Genomic DNA, 17,896 nt, shown 5'->3' with positions numbered 1-17,896 from the left:
GTAAAATCATGGCAGAGACTGGACTAGGATGGCCAGAAGCGTTACCTTTGGTCCTACATAGCATAAGGACCACTCCTAGACCTCCTCTGAATCTGTCCCCATTTGAAATATTGTTCGGTAGACAACCTCATTTGATTATAAGTCCACAGGAAGACCTGAAGGGTAACAACGAGGTAACTGTAAAGTATCTTATATCAATGAGTAAGCAGTTAAAGCAACAGCAGCAGAAACTGAAATTGTTGTCTAATGATATGCCTGAAACTAACTGTCATGATGTTGAACCAGGAGAATATGTAATGATCAGAAATTTCTTGCGTTCAGGTTGTTTAACTGATCGGTGGGAGGGTCCATACCAGGTGCTGCTGACGAGTACTACATCTTTGAAGGTGGCCAAGAGAGATACCTGGGTCCATTCCACTCACTGCAAAAAGGTCAATCAACCGGTGGAGAAACAAGTCGGAGACAAAGCTGATAGCGTGGACCTGTCAATCGCGAACTTGTTCCGGGAGGATTGAACAGGTTGTAGTGAGATACCTGAACTGAGAGAAATTTGCAGATCTTGTTGTGACAATGGACAGGCCTGCTGTGTTCATTTTCATATTCTCTTTTAGAGTGTTCACCATCCTGGTCAGTTCGGGGATATCCAGTGTCTGTGATGGGGGACCGATTGAGGAAACGGGAGCTGATGGCAGTGCTGATGGAGTGGAGTCAGGAGGAGTGCAATGCCAATCAGGGGAGTGTCTGACCAATCTTAGTACTGTTATTGTTAAGAGAGCTGTCATTCCGGATACTCGGGGAAGGTGTGGAGGTTTATCGTCTGAAGATTCCTGTATTTGTGACATTTGTGGGTCCCTAGTTCATGAGAACTGTATCCAATGGTGCCAACCTAAATATAATCCATACTGGGGTGGGTATCCTCTAGAGGATTATCATAGCATGGTAGGCAAAGTGTTCAATAAAACTGATTGCTGGGTGTGTTCACATGTGCCACAGGGACAGCATAATGTAGGGTTGGTGCCATTTCCGCTAAATACCACGGAAATTTTAGAATTACAAAAAGGGAAAACCTTGGATGGAAAATGTCTCTCATCCAAACCACCTCATTTCAAACTCCATCAATTCCAAGTAGATAGATCACTTTTGTGCTTAAACATAACCAACCCCAATAAACCCAGGAGTTGGGAAGTGATGGGGAATAATCAGATGATGACCTTCTCACAAAGAGCTGATAATGAGTCCATAAACCATGATCTGTTACGCTCCATTAAGTCTGGTGGGAAACATTTTAGGTATCGGTATACATTGAGTTCCACCAAAGAAATTATTGGTAAGGTGCCAAATGGTTATTGTGCTAAGATAATACAGCCAGAAACTTGCATGTACCAGATGGAAGACCCAGAAATAGGATTGTTTGCAAGGGAAATGTGCTTAATGATAATGATGCATACCATTCCTTATGTTCTCCCTGATAATGTATATTTCATCTGTGGAAGAAAAGCGTATAAATGGCTCTCCCCGAGTTCCGAAGGTTTGTGTTACCTGGGAAGAGTAGTCCCAGAAGTTATGACCCTCACACATGTTGAAAAGCTGGGTATACATAAAAACACACCGTCACCATATCTTCACACACAATATGAACACAGAGGCAAAAGAAATATGATACCTGGTGACGTACATAAAGCCACTCAGTTAATCAGTGAGACAACTGGCTTTCAAGTTTTAGTCGCATTGAATCCCACCAGGATCGCTCGGGGTACATTAAATTTTAAATATATCCAGGAACTTGCTAAATTGATAGATAATATCACCGAGATGTACGATGACACATTCAGGTATACAGGGAGAGTACAAGAAAGAACTAGTGCAACACAGGCTAGTGCTGAATTATTTAACTGCTGTTACTGGAGGGTAATGCGTAACATTGGCCACCCAATTTGGAGTAAAATGTTGCACCTATGTCACCAATGATACCAGCGATCCCAAGGAGGTGAATGACCGAAAGATGGATGAAATTCTGCAGCTAAAATGGGAGTTTCGTAAGAACCATAACGCTTCAGTGGCTGAAGAAGGGGAGAAGATAGAAGGATGGGTTTCATGGCTGAACCCAGTGAAATGGTTCTCAGGTCTAGGGGAATGGGTCCAGGAAGTGATTGCCAGCATAGGCAAATTCTTGATCCTTATACTAATTGTCATCATAATAATTGGCATATGCGTCCGGTGTGTTCCTATTGTGTTGAAGTGTGGAAAATGTAAAAACAGAGTAAAACGTAAGAATGAAACTATGATGGTGGTCAGCAATGACAATATGTATACCGAGGTAAATATAGAACTGCATTACAACCCTGAACTAGGAAATACTATCGTTTGATGTATTATATTTAGACATGCATAGAATGTATTATTGAAATGTTATTTATAGAACACCTCAGATAATGTAAAGTCTCAATTCCCCTTCAAGACTGCTTTTATAAGACTGGTGCTTTCCCACACCTTTCACATGATCTTCCAAGATCCGCGGTGTGCGTATAATAGTAGTTTTATGTCCCCACCCAGAGACACATTATTGATGGATTAAGAACCACCTTGTGCCATTCCACAATAACACTAAATAATATGTAAATGTAAGCCTAAATTAAATTCTAATAGCAGATTGTAATAGCATGTTGTTTGCTATCAAAGGGTGGACTGTCGAAGCTGAATAATTGGCTGAAGACAAGTTCAGTTTAAAATTTAATCGCAGTGACGCCATCTTGCGACTGAAAATGAGATCGCAAAACGCCATTTTGCGAGTGGCTGCCTAAGCGCATAATTGCGCTGTTAACTAGTCGCATATTAGCGAATGCATAGGACTTTGTATGAAACCGCTGTTTTATTAGCTTTATGCGCACGCATCTGCCCCAAGTTAACTAGCGTCCTTATATCAGACCCCGAAAACTCACACATTACACATTCACACATAAGGTTTAATAAGCTTTAAAGTATATGATTTAAGTTGGTTCAGTTAGTTTAAATGCTGAGAAATAAAGATATTTGATAACTAAGGTTTTATACATGCTAAACAAGCCGTGTTTGGTTTTGTACTGATGCATACTCTTTCCACAGTATTCCGGTGTTATCGGTGGGGAGATCGCATCATGCATTCTCGAGTTATGGATCGCAGAGACTTCAAGCAACAAAATGTATTAACTGTTAGGATGTTACAGGGGGTGGGAAGGGAAAGACCCCCAGCTGTTAGAGGCAGGGAGAGTCTATTTGAACCAGCCTGTTAAAAGGTCTGTAACAGATGCTTCTCCCCTGGGAACCAATGACATCAGCAACAAACTTCTCTATTGAGAAAATGTAAATCTGGATAATGTCACTAGATAATGTCACTAGATAATGTCACTAGATAAATGTTGGATAATAAACCTAATAGTGTAGTATAACTGTGACTGAATCCAGACAAAGAGCGCTCTTTGTCTGGATTCAGTCACAGTTATACTACACTATTAGGTTTATTATCCAACATTTATCTAGTGACATTATCCAGATTTACATTTTCTGGCTGGTTATAGGTGTGTTTACAGGTACTACCTTTTAGGAGCAGCTTATGTATAGACACTATATTTAGATTTATTCTTTTTAATTTCATGTGCCTGAATTTCTTTGTTCTTTCGAAACTTCTCTATTGTCCTGTCTATTCTGGGGGGGGTATAAATATGTGTGTTCAAACGCTGGGTTCTTAGTCTTCGTGCTGAATTCTGAATGATGAGGGGTCTCTTGCTGATGCCTATATTCGGGTCCAGAAGCGCTGCGTATGTATACTGTACTTGGGTCTGTATAATTCCTTTTGCGCCTAAATTTTGTCTGGATCAATTGCGTGTAACTGTCTGAACTTTTACTTGAATAACACTTATGCTTTGGAACCACAGATTCCAGGTCTAAGTCTTTATTTACTGTATGACTGCGTACGCAAATTAGCATCATCCTCAGAAGGTATAGGCAGGTTATCAGAAGGTATAGGAAGGAGTGTATAGAGGTTCTGATCCAGTATCGTTAACGGTGTGTTTGTCTTGTATCTATTTAAAAATGTATTTACAGGTGAACTAGAGGTAGCAGCAGGTCCTTAATGCCCCGCATACTGGAACTTGTGGTTTTCCAAGTACCCCACTGGGGGAGGCTTGCTGGGACCTGTAGTTCTACTGTTAAAGACAATGTTTTTACACGGAAAGTCTCCGGCGCCCACTGTCAGCGCCTCTCCCTCCTCTCCTCTGGCGGCTACTGCATACAGGCAGTGCATACATGGTCTGTTTAAGATTTAAAGGGCCAGGGAACCTTGGCAGAGGGCCACGACCTGCGTGTCGGGTGCAGCCAAGTCCATACCTCCTTGCGGGGATCCCTGGTGAATACCACCGGCACGTTAGATTCCGCGCCTCTGTTCTGGGTCTTCGCCAATCCCGAGTACGGACCAACATCCATTACCCATCTTTGCATTGTGACAACTATGGGGACAGTTTTTGGCACCTTCAGTGAGGCCATGTGAGAAACTAGTGTCAGCTGGCACAATCTTAGGGGCAGAAGACATGGTGTTACTGCCTTACCTCCTGGCCCCTATAGACACTCCTCTTTACCTCCAGTGTCATTGATACTATGAGCAATAACTGCAGGGAAAAAAGTTACAAAACTCATGTTAAGATGATTCCTGTTGGGGGTTGGGTACAGTATGACGGCGCTAAGGATCTTGGAGGTCAGAATCCCGACGCTGGCATCAAGACAGGGTTAGGATAAAAACACTTGTTGGTCAGTATCCTAACCCTTCCCCTCTCCCTACCCCTAACTCTCCCTTCCTGGAGCCTACACCTAACCTCCCCCTCTAGTGCCTAAATCTAAGCTCCCCCTCCCTGCACCCTAACCCTTCTTCCTTAGTGCCTAACCCTGCCCCTCGTATCTAACCCTCCCCCTAATCCCAGTACTTACCATCGGGATGCCAGCTCCGGGATTCCGGTGCCGGTATCCCGACTTTTGGGATTGTAACCAGATCCCCCTGGAGCCATGGGCATATTTTTCATGCGGCTGTGGAGTATCTAAGGTGGCACCCAAGGCTAAAAGATCCATGCACCTTCCTTTATAAAAGATTTAAATGTTTTAAGGTCAAAAAAATATTGTAACAAACTTTCCATATCCCGTGTAAATGACAAGAAAAAAAACTGCTGGTAATGGAGATCATTTCTTCACCATCATTAAAAGAACTCGTATAAATTGTTACATAACTACAAAGTACCAATTTGAAGCTGGTCTCCAATTGGGATGATTTACATACCTTGGAATCAGCAAAAATATACTCTTTCCGTTGGGTCTTTTCCTTTTCAGTCTCCAGAACAATTATTAGTTTATTTGGCAACTTCTGAGACTTGATCAGCTGCAGAACTGGGGACAAGCAAATGATAAATCCACGTAAGTCCATGTTGCTAAAAGTTTTAGGTTATATTTAATTCCCTGAAAACCTTTTTTAGTTTCCCTAAGCACATATTTTTTTGTGCTTAAAGGGGAATTCCATGTAAAAGTATTTTTACTTATTTCTAAAACCACCTCTTCCAATTAGTAGTACATATTATACATATACAGGAAAACAGGTTATCATCAATTAAATTGATTGTAGATTGTCCAAACAGATCCAACATAAACAATACAAAGCCCACAGTTCACTATTAGCCCAAGAGTAATAACAACTGAACAAACCAGCAAAAGTTTAACTGGGAAGGTTATGGACTGGGAATACAAGCTGTGAACATGTCTGTTGCCTGGAGCCCTGCTTCATTTTCTTAAGTACATGGGAATTTATGTGCTAGACATGTTTTTATGCAATTTTTCTGTGTAAAGCTGGATACACACTATACAATTCTCAGGCAGACCTGTCAGATATTGGGTAGCTGGCCCGAGAATTGTTTATTGTGTACGCTGCTCCAGGACCAGTTGGATCTGTTACCGCCTGTCGATCCTGTCAGAAAAGGATCGTTTAGAATTTTGTAAGTGTGTACGGAGATCAGCCCAATCACCTGCATATAATAAACATCAGCTCAACAATTTGTAGTCCAGGTGATCATTGGAAACGAAGTAATTATTGTGTAGTATGTACACTCCACATCTGGTGTTATCAGGATCGTTTCAGTCGTCTGAATTTGTCTAGTCAGTGTGTACCTAGCTTAAGTTATATAAGTATATTTAGGTTTTTGTATTCGCCTTGTCAGGATGTGGCCTGGGATCGTCCGCTACTCACCTCCGCGCCGGCGTCCTTGGGCTTAGGTGTTCAGTCGCTGGGAGTGGAGATGAGTGGTGTCTGAGTATTCTCCCTGGGGTCTGCTAGGACTTTCGTGCATGCGTCCTGGTTTCCGGGGTGCCGGCATGGGCGCAGCCATGTTGGTCCATATCACCTGACTAGTCTCTCCCAATGGTAGTCCTGTGGTCACTCAGCTGATTCTCTGATCCAATGACCAGCTACCTAGATGTATTTAAGTCTGACTCCAGGACCAGGTAAATGCTGGTCAACTTCTCTGTTCCAGTGACTGTGAGACTCACCAGTGTTGCTCTGTGTTATTTCCTGCAGAGTGTTGCTTCAGCCTATTCACAGTTTTCCAGGGCTACCTGTATCAGCTTCCATGCTAATTCTCAGTCTGAGACTTTAGTTCTCTCTCAGAAGTCCAGTGTTTTATGTTATTTTTCCTGTGTGTCTTGTAGTGTGCTGCTAGCTCTACTGCAGTTTCCTGTGTTTCTGAGGTGTTAGGTTTCCTTCTAATTTTTAGTTAGTTCTCAGCTGGATCTATAGCAATCCCCAGTACATGTCTGTGTCCACTTCTCTCTGTGTCTCTATGTGCAAATCAGCACCTGAATCTCTAGCAGTTCCCAGTAGATATCCCTGTGTTCTCAAGCAAGCCTGTGACTAGGATCTCTTCATTCTCAAGTTAATTTCCAGTGTTCAAGTATTCCGTTCATCACCAGTGTTCAAGTATTTAGTTTGTCACCAGTGTTCAAGTATTCTGTTCTTCACCAGTGTTCAAGTATACTGTTCTTCACCAGTGTTCAAGTATTCTGTTCATCACCAGTAGTATTTAGTTCATCTTCAATATTCAAGTACCCAGCTCATCTTCAGTATTCCAGTATTAGCTTATACTATTCATTTAATCTAGTTCCGGTCTTTCTGCCATTCCCAGGTACCTGTACAGAGGGGCACGACCTGCCCACTTGGTGAAGCGAAACCCAAATCCCGACTGGAGGGGTCACTGGTGAAGACCACCAAGTGGGTTAGACTCCGCGCCTCTGGGCAGGTTTAGCCAAACCTGGGTTTGGCCGCAATAGGGAGACTTAGCTGTCACTCACCTTCTTGTTCCCTAGTCACCCTTCCCCCTGGCTTCTTCTCTATGGTTTGTGACACGCCTCCTCTTTTTTTTTTTTCATTGGCCTCTGGCCTTTCTGGTTTCGTCACATGCTACCAAATATATCAGACCAATCTCTGCCACTAGACCACACTTAAGGTGCATATCCACTACACGAGAGTGGAACGACTGTACGATTACAGCATTGTAATCGTGCAATCGTTCATCATCCTGTGCAGTGGATAATATGTCCACACTGAATGATATGTCATTCAGTGCAGGCACCCTCCCTCATCCCCGAACATGCACAACCTGTCGATATCGACAGGTTGGCCTAGATGTTCAGACGATGACAAATGCCAACAATGACCAGCGGGAGCGCGCATCGCTGGTCGTTGCCAGCATATTCACTGCACGATTAATGAACGATAATGATTAGTGCAATCGCTCATTTTTCTCGTGTAGTGGATATGCGCCTTTAGGCTCTTGTCTTGTGAAAATATTCATATAGGGCTGAATAAGGTAATTATACAACTAGGCTCATGTATTGTGAAAATTATATAACTAGGCTCTTGTATTGTGAAAATATTCATATGGGCCTGAGTAAGTTAATTATAGAATTAGAATTAAAAAAAATGGCACTGTAGGTAAATTAAAACAAGCCTTTGTTACATCTTTATAGTAGCTAAGATAATTGTTCCTACATGTATATAATAATTATAAGTAGTAGTAGTAGAATACATTCATCTCTTGACAAATAGAAATATAAGACAAACAAAATATTGTTATGGCCCCTACACACTACACAATATTTTTTACGATTTGGCCGATTCCAACACATCGGAATGACAAATCGTTAAAATATGTGCAGTGCGTATGCACTTCATCGCGTATTGCGCGCTCCCGTGGGGTCGTTGGCCTCATCGCCTGATCTTATGTGCAGCATGTAAAATCAGGCTATGCAGCTGACAATCCCATGCAGCACTATGCTGGGGGGGCCGGCATATCGCGTGGTCGAGCACCAGATCGCCCAGTGTGTACGTACCGCCCAATATCTCGGCCCAATGGCAGCCGGGTCGCGTGTCACATCGCTGGGTACACACATCGTTCAGTGTGTACCCAGCATAACACTTGCTTTAGCAAGCTATTGTAAAGACTGTAGAATCAATTGATCCTATTTATAGTGCAGGCCAAGCTGAGTTTGTTTTCCTTTATCAGCCTACCATTTACAGTTTTGAGACCACTCATGGGAAACTAAGAGGACAAGGATAGAGAACCTCATAATTGTAACTAGCCACAATATAAATCAGTGGGTATATGGTCTGTAACCTTTGTTTTGTGTTTGAAATCCAACGGCAGAATTGTTTCTGTTGTATACACCCATGTCTGTCTGCCCCTCCCCTTTAGACTGTAAGCTCACACGAGCAGGGCCCTTTTCCCTCATGTGCTTTTCCTTCCCTCACTTTTACCATCATCTCCTCCCCACTGCCTACAATGGTTCTGCCTCCGTGTTTCTTTTTTAAGTATTATGGCTGCTGATACAGCAATGTTTATAAACCATTTCCATGTCCTGCAATGTTCTATACTGTAACTCTCTTTTTCCTGGTTTTGTTCATACTGTTTCTGCTTTTTGTACGCTGTAAGGTGCTGAGGACCCCTTGTGGCGCCATATAAATAAAGGATAATAATAATAATATTCCATCTAAAAGCTATGTTCGCAGGACTATGAAATTACTATAGCAGATAAAACAAACATACTTTTCTTGCTGTGATAGTATTTATCATCTGGTCCATCCTTTGCCTTTTTGATGATAAGTTTTCCAGTTTCAACATCAACTTTCAGATGAGTCTTTTGAGATATCCCTAAAGAATCGACTTTAACCTTTGAGAACAATTAATACATAAGTATATTAATTTTAGATAGAGCTGTAAGGTTTTGTGCATAGTGTGTATAAAATTGGGATACAACAAAAATATAGTCTGGAATAAAACAAAATGTTACAAATAATAAATATCTACATATTATCGTCAAACAAAATGGTAATATACACCATGAAGCAGGGGGCAAAGTGCCTAACCCTAATGGCTGAGTCACACTAAGGGAAGATTTCTAGTCTAACACCCTCATGCTCACACATTTTAATTATCATTAAAACATTTAAAGCAATTTTGCAATGCTATAAAGCAATGCTGAAATACCTTTTACTAAGAGAATATTGTAATTTTTTTTATTTTTAAGAGTGTTTATGGTCAGAACTCTGGGCCTGATTCAGTAGCAATCACTAATGCGTTTGCAGCTGTGATTTTGCACGGAACGTAGCTGCGAACATATGCTAATGACTGCCAAAGCACAGCTGGCATAAAGATGCCCACTTCTGCCTTCCCTTATCCGTCCAACCTCGCTCTTCTGCGTAAACTTCAGCACCATCAATGCACATCGGCCACTCACACAGCATTTACACCAGGTCTGATCAGTCGCAGACACTGCTAGTCTCTTTGCACGCAGAGGGCTCTCGTGCTGTGTATGCAATCGCAGTGGCTAATTTATGCATCCCCATGAAATGGCGTTCAAACGGATAGGCAAGTCTGCGTTTTTACGACCACTCCCCCGTCATCACCCCACATGCTCACGGCCTGTTACTCACTCTGCGATGGATTCCTCTGTGCATGAGTTATCAAAGTGCGATCATAGCACACACGCAGTGCGGCTTATACACATGTGAAAATGGCTTACAATCGTTTGATCTGCGTACGCAGTTGCATTTACGATCACTGCTAAATCAGGATGAAACATGGTTGTTAAAAGTAACTTGAATTTTTAACGCTTGCAATGCAGAACGAAACATTTTATTTCTCATGAAGACTACTGTATGTTGAAGACTATAAATACATCAGAATACATACAATAGAGTCTGCGCTCAACCAGTAGGTGTTGGATAGTAATGCTATAATGAAGAAATAGTAAAATAAATGAGAATGAAATGATGCTCGTGGGCAGGAGTGATGTGTAAAGGGTTTATTGTACCAGAAAACTGCAGGGTAGAGGGATGATTGATATGGAAGACACAGTGCTTCCTGGTGATATGGGAAGGGAATAAGGATATGATGGGGCTGAAGCTGGTGATAAGGAAAGGATGGGGGTAAACAAATAAGTAATAAGAAAAAATAAAAAATTAATCAAAATGTCCTCTTTTAAATGTCCTGGAGTAACTGTCCTAGTGGGTGTTGTGCTCTGGAGGGGCGGCGTCCCGAGCCCTCCGGTCCAGCAACTCACCCGGTCTTCTGTGTCTTCTTTCAAATGAAATCCGTGCGTGCCTCTGACTCTGCTGGAGTGTGCACCCGGTTGCACACTCAACTAGATGTCGGTGTATCACCGGGAACGGCGAGACCGCCAGGTGCCGCGATCACGTGAGATCACGCGGCCTCCAGCTATCTGCTGATGCTGATGGCCGCTCAACCCGCCGGCCAGCGGGGAGACTGGATGCTGCAGAGGAGGGTAGGTGTCTGGAGTAACGGCTCTAACTAGAGCACTGCTGCACTTCCTGGTGGCAAAATCCTGCAATCGCACGTGGGATCTCGCGGGCACTGACAGGGAGTCAGCTGTTGGTATTATGTTCAGTGAGAATGAGATAATGGTGGGTCCGGCTCTCAAGCCTTCATCACGGACATTTTGATTAATTTTTTATTTTTTCTTATTACTTATTTTTTATTTGTTTACCCCCATCCTTTCCTTATCACCAGCTTCAGCCCCATCATATCCTTATTCCCTTCCCATATCACCAGGAAGCACTGTGTCTTCCATATCAATCATCCCTCTACCACGCATTTTTCTGATACAATAAACCCTTTATACATCACTAATGCCCACGAGCATCATTTCATTCTCATTTATCTTACTATTTTTTCATTATAGCATTACTATCCAACACCTACTGGTTGAGAGCAAACTCTATTGCATGTATTCAGATCAGAATTAGGAGAGTGGGAATCTCTCCTTTGTGTCCACAGCTCACCATACCAATTAGCAGTTAAGTGCAGGTCCATTTATTGTTATCCATTATAAATACATCAGACTTGATTCTGTCATGGGCGCATTTCCATTAGAGCGCGGCAGCCTACTTATTTCCTTATGCTAATACGAGGATCACCTGTGTATACTGAAAATCCGTGTGACTCCATGTGGAAGCCTATCCTGTCCACTGCAGCCATCATCATTAGTATGTGGACTTGCACGCCACCCATGCTGGGTACAAAAAGGGGAGTTTTGGTTACTTCCCTTTGAATCCTTTTCTGTGAATCAGGCTGGGGGACCCTGGACCATGGGATTGTAGATGGGACTGCAGGAGCTGGCATTTAACTAACTAAACTTGAAGCTTTAACACTAAGCTCCTCCCCTCTGGAACCCCATTATGTCAGTACAACTTCAAAAGTGCCTGGTAAGGAGAAGCAGTAACCCAGTAAAACTATTATAACCACAAAAACCAACAGAACCAAAGGATACCAACTTGGTTAAAAAACACAACGCACCATGACTGAGCGTGAGGGAGGGAATGCAGTTCAAAGAAAAGGTTTCAACTGTAAGTAACCAAAAATCCTCTTTTCTTCTTCATCAAGGCTGGAGGACACTGAACCATGGGACGTTCAAAAGCCGCCCCCAGGGGAGGGAACTCTCAGGCTGCCTGACCAGACAACTGTACTCCCAAAGTGGGCGTCACCGTAGGCAAAAACATGAAACCTGTAAAAGCACGGACAGAGGACCAGATAACTGTGCGGCAGACCTGTTCAGCTGAGGCCCCGTGTCGAGCCGCCCAGGAGGTTGCCACCACCGAGTAGAATGAGCCGACATCCTGGCAGGTGTCGGTCGCCCCGCATAATAATAGGCCCGAGAGATGACGGAGCAGATCTAATGTGCAATGGGCTGCTTCGTAGCCGGCCAGCCAAGTTTCTGAGCATTGTAGAGAACCAGTAGGGATTTCGCAGAGGCAGAAGTTCTGCCCTACGAATCTGTCCCTAGTAGATTCGCAGGACCCGGACAACGCCCAATTAAGCCATAACATCCCGGTCCCGGGAAGTTTTCGATGGGGAAAACACAGGAAAGACAATTTTTTTGTACAAGTGAAAAGACGGAACAACCTTCGGTTGGAATGAGGGAACTGTTGGAGAATCACCCGATCGTCGTGGACTATGAGGAACGATGGTTTGCAAGACAAGGCCCCCAACTCGGAGAATCACCAAGCTTAGGCAACAGCTATAAGGAAAACCAAATTTCCACGTGATGAATTTAAGGTCCACAGAATCCAAAGGCTCAAAGGGAGCCTGCTTAAGAGCTGAGAGGACTAATTTAAGATCCCATGAAGCCACCGGTGGCTGAAACGGAGGTTGAACTCGCAACACCCCTTGCAAAAAAGTCCGAACCTCTGGCAGAAGGGCCAAACGCTGCAAAAAATAAATAGACAGAACTGAAATCTGCACTTTCAAGGAGCGAAGCTGCAATCCAGCCTCCAAACCTCCCTGCAGAAAAGCTAAAAAATGCAGAAGGTGAAACCAAGATGTGTGAACCTCGCACAGTTTCTCATCACAAGATGTAGATCTTCCAGACTCTGTGGTAGTTGTGCGATGAAACCATTTTCCGGGCCCACAACATAGTATAGACAACGGAAGGGGTAAACCCCTTAGCCTTCAAGAGCTCGGCCTCAAAAGTCAGGCCATTAAAGCCAATCGAGGCAGGTCCTCGTGCCGAAACGGACGCTGCAGAGGCAGATCCGGATACCGCGGAAGCCGCCAACCAGGACCTACCGTCAGCTTGAGAACGGCAGCGTACCACGACCTGTGCAGCCAGTTCAGGACCATGAGGATCACCGGTACCTGTTGCTCTTTGATCCACCGGAGTACCCGAGGTAACATGGGAATCGTGAGAAAAAGGTATGCCCGACGAAAGCGAGAAGCCAACAGGTCCACGTCCAGAAGGCCTCACTTCCAAACCTACTGCTGGGAGACCTCCGGATGGAGAGAACACTCCCCCAGCAGGAAGGTGGTCCTGCTGAGGAAATTCGCCACCCAATTTTCCACACCTGGGATGAACACCAAAGTGCCGGAACAAAGGCTTCAACCCTTGATAGAATGCTGGACACCTCCGCCATTGCCCCCGCGCTCTTGGTGCTGCCCTGATGATTCACGTATGCCACTGCTGTGGCATTGTCTGATTGGATCTGCACTGGCCTCTCGGCCAAGATGGACTGGGCTCCCAAAAGAGCCAGATAGATGGTGCAGAGCTCCAGCACATTGATCAGTAGGGCAGCCTTCGATGATGACCAAAGACCCTGAAGATGAAGACTCAACGTCACAGCACCCCAACCGATGAGACTTGCATCTGTGGTCACAATGACCAAGGTTGGAGTGACTAAGGAGCAGGTGATCACAAATTAACCAACAATGGAGGGATTACCGAGTGCTGTCCAACAGAAGCTGAGATGAGAGGTCCTCCATGCATCCCGACCAATTGCTGAGAATTTCCCTCTGGAATTCCCACTAGTGGAATCGGGCGTACTGGATGGTCTCAAAGGTTTAGACCATCATACCCAACAGCTTCATGCACAGCCAGATGGACGGGCGTGGCACTGACAGTACCATCATGACCAAATCCCGGGCTTTGCACTTTGGGTAGGAAGACTCGTTGGAGGGAGGTGTCGAAAATCACTCCCAGGAACAGGAAGTGCTGGCAAGGTGTCAGGTGAGACTTCTCGAAGTTCAGGATCCAGCCGTGATCTTGAAGTACCTGAACTGTGCGGTTCAGCTGGACCTGCAACTGAAAGGCCAAATTTGTCTTCACGAGCAAATCGTCCAAATAGGGAACGACCTTTATCCTGTCCAGGTGCAGCAGGCTTGCCATTGCTGCCATGATCTTTTATGAAGAAGCGTGGGGCTGTAGCCAAGCCGAATGGCAGGGACTGCAACTGAGAGCAAGCCAACTGTGATCCAGAGGACAGAGTGGTGAGCTGCTATGTGTCCCTGATGTCCAGCGAGGCCAGAAATTCATTGGTTTCCATGCCTAGGATCACCAATCTGAGAGGTTCCTTGCGGAAATGGTACACCCACTGTCCGTTGTTCAAGGCTTGTAGATTAAAAATCCGGCGATAGGTGCCATTCAGTTTCCCAACAAGGAAGAGGTTGGAATAGAATCCCCATTTATGTTCTGCTGTGGGAACTGGTGCAATAACCCCAAAGTAGAGACCTGATTGCCTGGTCAAAGGCCACCCTCTTGTCCGTGTTCAGGGGAAGGGCAGTTGCGAAAAAACGTTGTGACAGTGGACCCTTGAGGTCGATGATATACCCTTGGGAAACAATGCCCCATACCCAGGCATTGGCCGTCGACCCCACCCACTGGTCCCTGCACTGGAGCAGATGGCCGCCTACCCCCAACTGACCCAGGTAGGCAGAGATCCCGTCAGGCGCTAGACTTCTCTGGAACCTTGGCTCCCAAGCACCTGTAGGAACCAGAATACCTGGCCCGAGGAGCCGAACCCCTGTTGGGGAAAAACTGGCCTCAGGCAGACTGACCTCTAGTGAATGCACTGCCTCTAAAGGACGAGTGAAAGGCACGAAAATGCGGTTCCTGCTGTTTCAGGGCAGACACAGGCAGGAAAGTGCTTTTCTCAAACTTGGTGCCAAACAGAACTCCCCCTCCAAAGGAAAGAGATTCCAAATAACGTTTGGATTCGGCATTTGTGTCTCAGGCGCAGAACCAGAGTGCTCTCCGAGCTGAGCCAAGATGGCTGTAGCCAAGACGGCCTCACACACATATTCAGCTGCCCCATAAAGCTGTTCCACCAAGTCCAGTAAAGCATCCCTGGACAAGTTACCCTGAAGTCCAGTAATTACTTCATCAGCCCATGTCTCCGGCCACTCACGCTGAGGCCATCACGGGGCGAATAATGACCCCGGAACCAATAAAAATAGACTTAAGGCAACCTTCCAATCTCTTATCCAGCGGATCCTTAAAGGACGCCGAACCCTAAACCGGGAGAGCAGTGTGTTTAGCCACCACTGCATCAACCTTCGGAGGTTGCTCCCACCTGGTAATATGGGCTGGTGGAAGAGGCAAGAGATGCAAACTTGCGAGGAACGGAGAACTCCTCCGAAAGTTCACTCTCCTCTTCTTCGGAATCCGAAACGACCCCCTGGAAGAAAGAAGATGCTTATGTGCCTCGCGCAGCTTAGGATCCTCTAAGTACTGTTCCATATAAGAGGAAACTTTCTTGAATCCAACCGCTGTGCGCTCCATGGTAAGAAGCCCACAGCTGGCAACCCAGTACCTTGTACTGTAGAAACAGGTGCGGCAGCCGCACGGGCCTGTTCCTCCCACTGAAGCGCCATCAGCTGCACCAAGTCGACGAGCGACCGGCCCATCGCCTGTGCCCACACCGGCTCGTCCCTGACAGACCTTGTTTTGTCTGTCATAGGTACCACGCGGTCCTGCAAAAAAAGAAGCGGATGCAGGTAGCCAGTAAAAACAGAGGTCATTGGGAAACTGCACAAATCCCATACAAACAGGCAATTATAAAATACAAATACTTAGCCTTGCTTGGAGAGGCTGACAGCAGCAGAGGAGCTTGTGGACTCGTTGTGCCTGCACCCTTCTCCTGTAGAGGCAGATGTGACGGCTGCTTCAGCTGCAGCATCCTACGCGGCCAATAAAACGATACCATCGGCTGCTGTGTAGCAGGGGGAAGACCAGCGTTTATAGACTCCGCCCCCCTACACTGTGCTTCATCTGCCAAGTGTTACTCTACCCTCTGGGTAATACTTGTAGATAGGCAGCCTGTGTCCGGCACTCTCCTTATAGGAGTCACCCCTCAGAAAGACCGGCAGGATGGTGCCACCATCTGGGCCAGTGCTGATGCCCTGAACCCTCTTTGTGTCTGCACCCTCTTGGGACAGTGGGGGTGCGCATTGTCCCCAGGCCTAGACGGTCTCTGACGAGACTGGGGTACTATGGGGGTGCTGCCAGTCAGCGCACCCCACTCCCAACATCCAACAGAGCCCGGCAAGCTGCGGTTCCCGCCACCGATGCACTCTCACTGGAAGCAGCGCACAGTACCTTACTAAGAAAGTAAAATAAAGATTACAAATGAAAAAAAAAAAATCCCTAGCTACAAAGGGCCGCAGAGCAGCGTTTCTACAACGTGCCTAACTCCACAGGCACTTAATCTACACGGACATAATGGGGTTGCAGAGGGGAGAAGCTTAGTGTTAAAGCTACAAGTATAGTTAGTTAAGTGCCAGCTCCTGCAGTCCCATCTATAACCCCATGGTCAAGTATCCCCCAGCCTTGGTAAAGGAGAAATATCCGTATAATACAGGTATAACATCTCCATCTGCACTCTACAATCGTGCACAGAAGTCGGCCTACAAGCACACGACTCTCCCATGACACTCCCACGTATATTCCTGATCCGAAGCATGTGCAGATGCCGATTACTTTCTTTGGCGCATGCGCAGTATGTTGCAATCCGCAAGATCTGTCCACAATTCCACTTGCCTCTGACCAGAATCAGACCTACTATGTTTTCATGGTACCCTAAGGATCTCCAGCATTTTAGAAGGAGGGATTCTATGGCGGCTGCTATGCAGTTGGATTTACCTGGTTCCATCTCTATCGGCTGGCCAGCAGCCAAGCATGCACAGTACACTCTCTGCACCCGAGCCAGGAGGTAGAGTGATAGCGTACGCTCACCTCAGATGGGGCCATAATTCCACCAAAACATCTATGACACGCTCTGAGGTCATTTATCCTGCATGCGAATGCCCTACTGCCATCAGTAACACCCACTCAGGTGCACTTTAATCGCGAGTAAGTTGCGTAACAAGGGACTGGCACACGTGCAGTCTCCAAAAATGTTGTTATCCGCATGTGCAGACGGAATTGTGTGCAAATCTGAATCAGACCCAAATATTTAATTGGCTTTTTAAATTTATAGTCTTCTGTATTCTGACTTTAACTAGGGAGGTTACAGTTTTCCAGACTTTCCAGCACTTGTTCATTAATGTAAAGGGTATTTCTATTAAGTATTCAAGTGAGTATTCTGGTTCTGATCTTTTTAAGCCATCTAGAGAGTAAAAACTCAATGACCTACTAAACACATCTAAAATTACCTCAAATATTATGGGGGGTATGAGAGATCTGCGATGTTTCACAGCAGCACCTTCCATTAATACTGTTTTTACCTGAAAAGAGAACCAACTGCAGTCATGTACAAAGAACATGTTCTTGTGTGGTGGTGCAAATCCATGTCCTGCAGTATAAACCTTGACAAATGGCTTTCAGGGTAATAAACAATTCAAGGTTGGCGTACTGGTTAGCTTTGTTGCCTCATAGCACTAAAGTCATGAGCTCAAAGGACACATGGCTGAGATTGTGACATTATGCAAATCCACATTACAAGTCTGACACATTTTCATTAATTGTATTCTTGAAAGGGCAAAGGCTCGCTCCCATACAGTACTTTATGAATAAAAGGAAGGCAGAGATAAGGAATTATTGTTCCAGC

The 17,896-nt window shown here is 45.1% G+C and overlaps 1 protein-coding gene across 1 annotated transcript in view; it reads right to left on the bottom strand.

Moving 5' to 3' along the window:
* Positions 1-17,896, bottom strand: part of INPP5D (inositol polyphosphate-5-phosphatase D) — a 223,353-nt gene that overhangs the window by 88,838 nt on the left and 116,619 nt on the right. The window contains exons 8-10 of the mRNA XM_088461232.1: positions 17,502-17,573; positions 9,108-9,231; positions 5,300-5,406 (exon numbers count right to left, since the gene is read on the bottom strand). Of these exons, the coding sequence (XP_088317358.1) occupies positions 5,300-5,406; positions 9,108-9,231; positions 17,502-17,573 (303 nt within the window). The remainder of the gene's footprint in view (positions 1-5,299; positions 5,407-9,107; positions 9,232-17,501; positions 17,574-17,896) is intronic.

This window comes from Taudactylus pleione, unplaced genomic scaffold (genome assembly GCF_031769625.1).
Source record: "Taudactylus pleione unplaced genomic scaffold, aTauple2 ptg001029l, whole genome shotgun sequence".
Classification (NCBI taxonomy): domain Eukaryota; kingdom Metazoa; phylum Chordata; class Amphibia; order Anura; family Myobatrachidae; genus Taudactylus; species Taudactylus pleione.
This window is presented reverse-complemented; position numbering and strand designations above follow the sequence as displayed.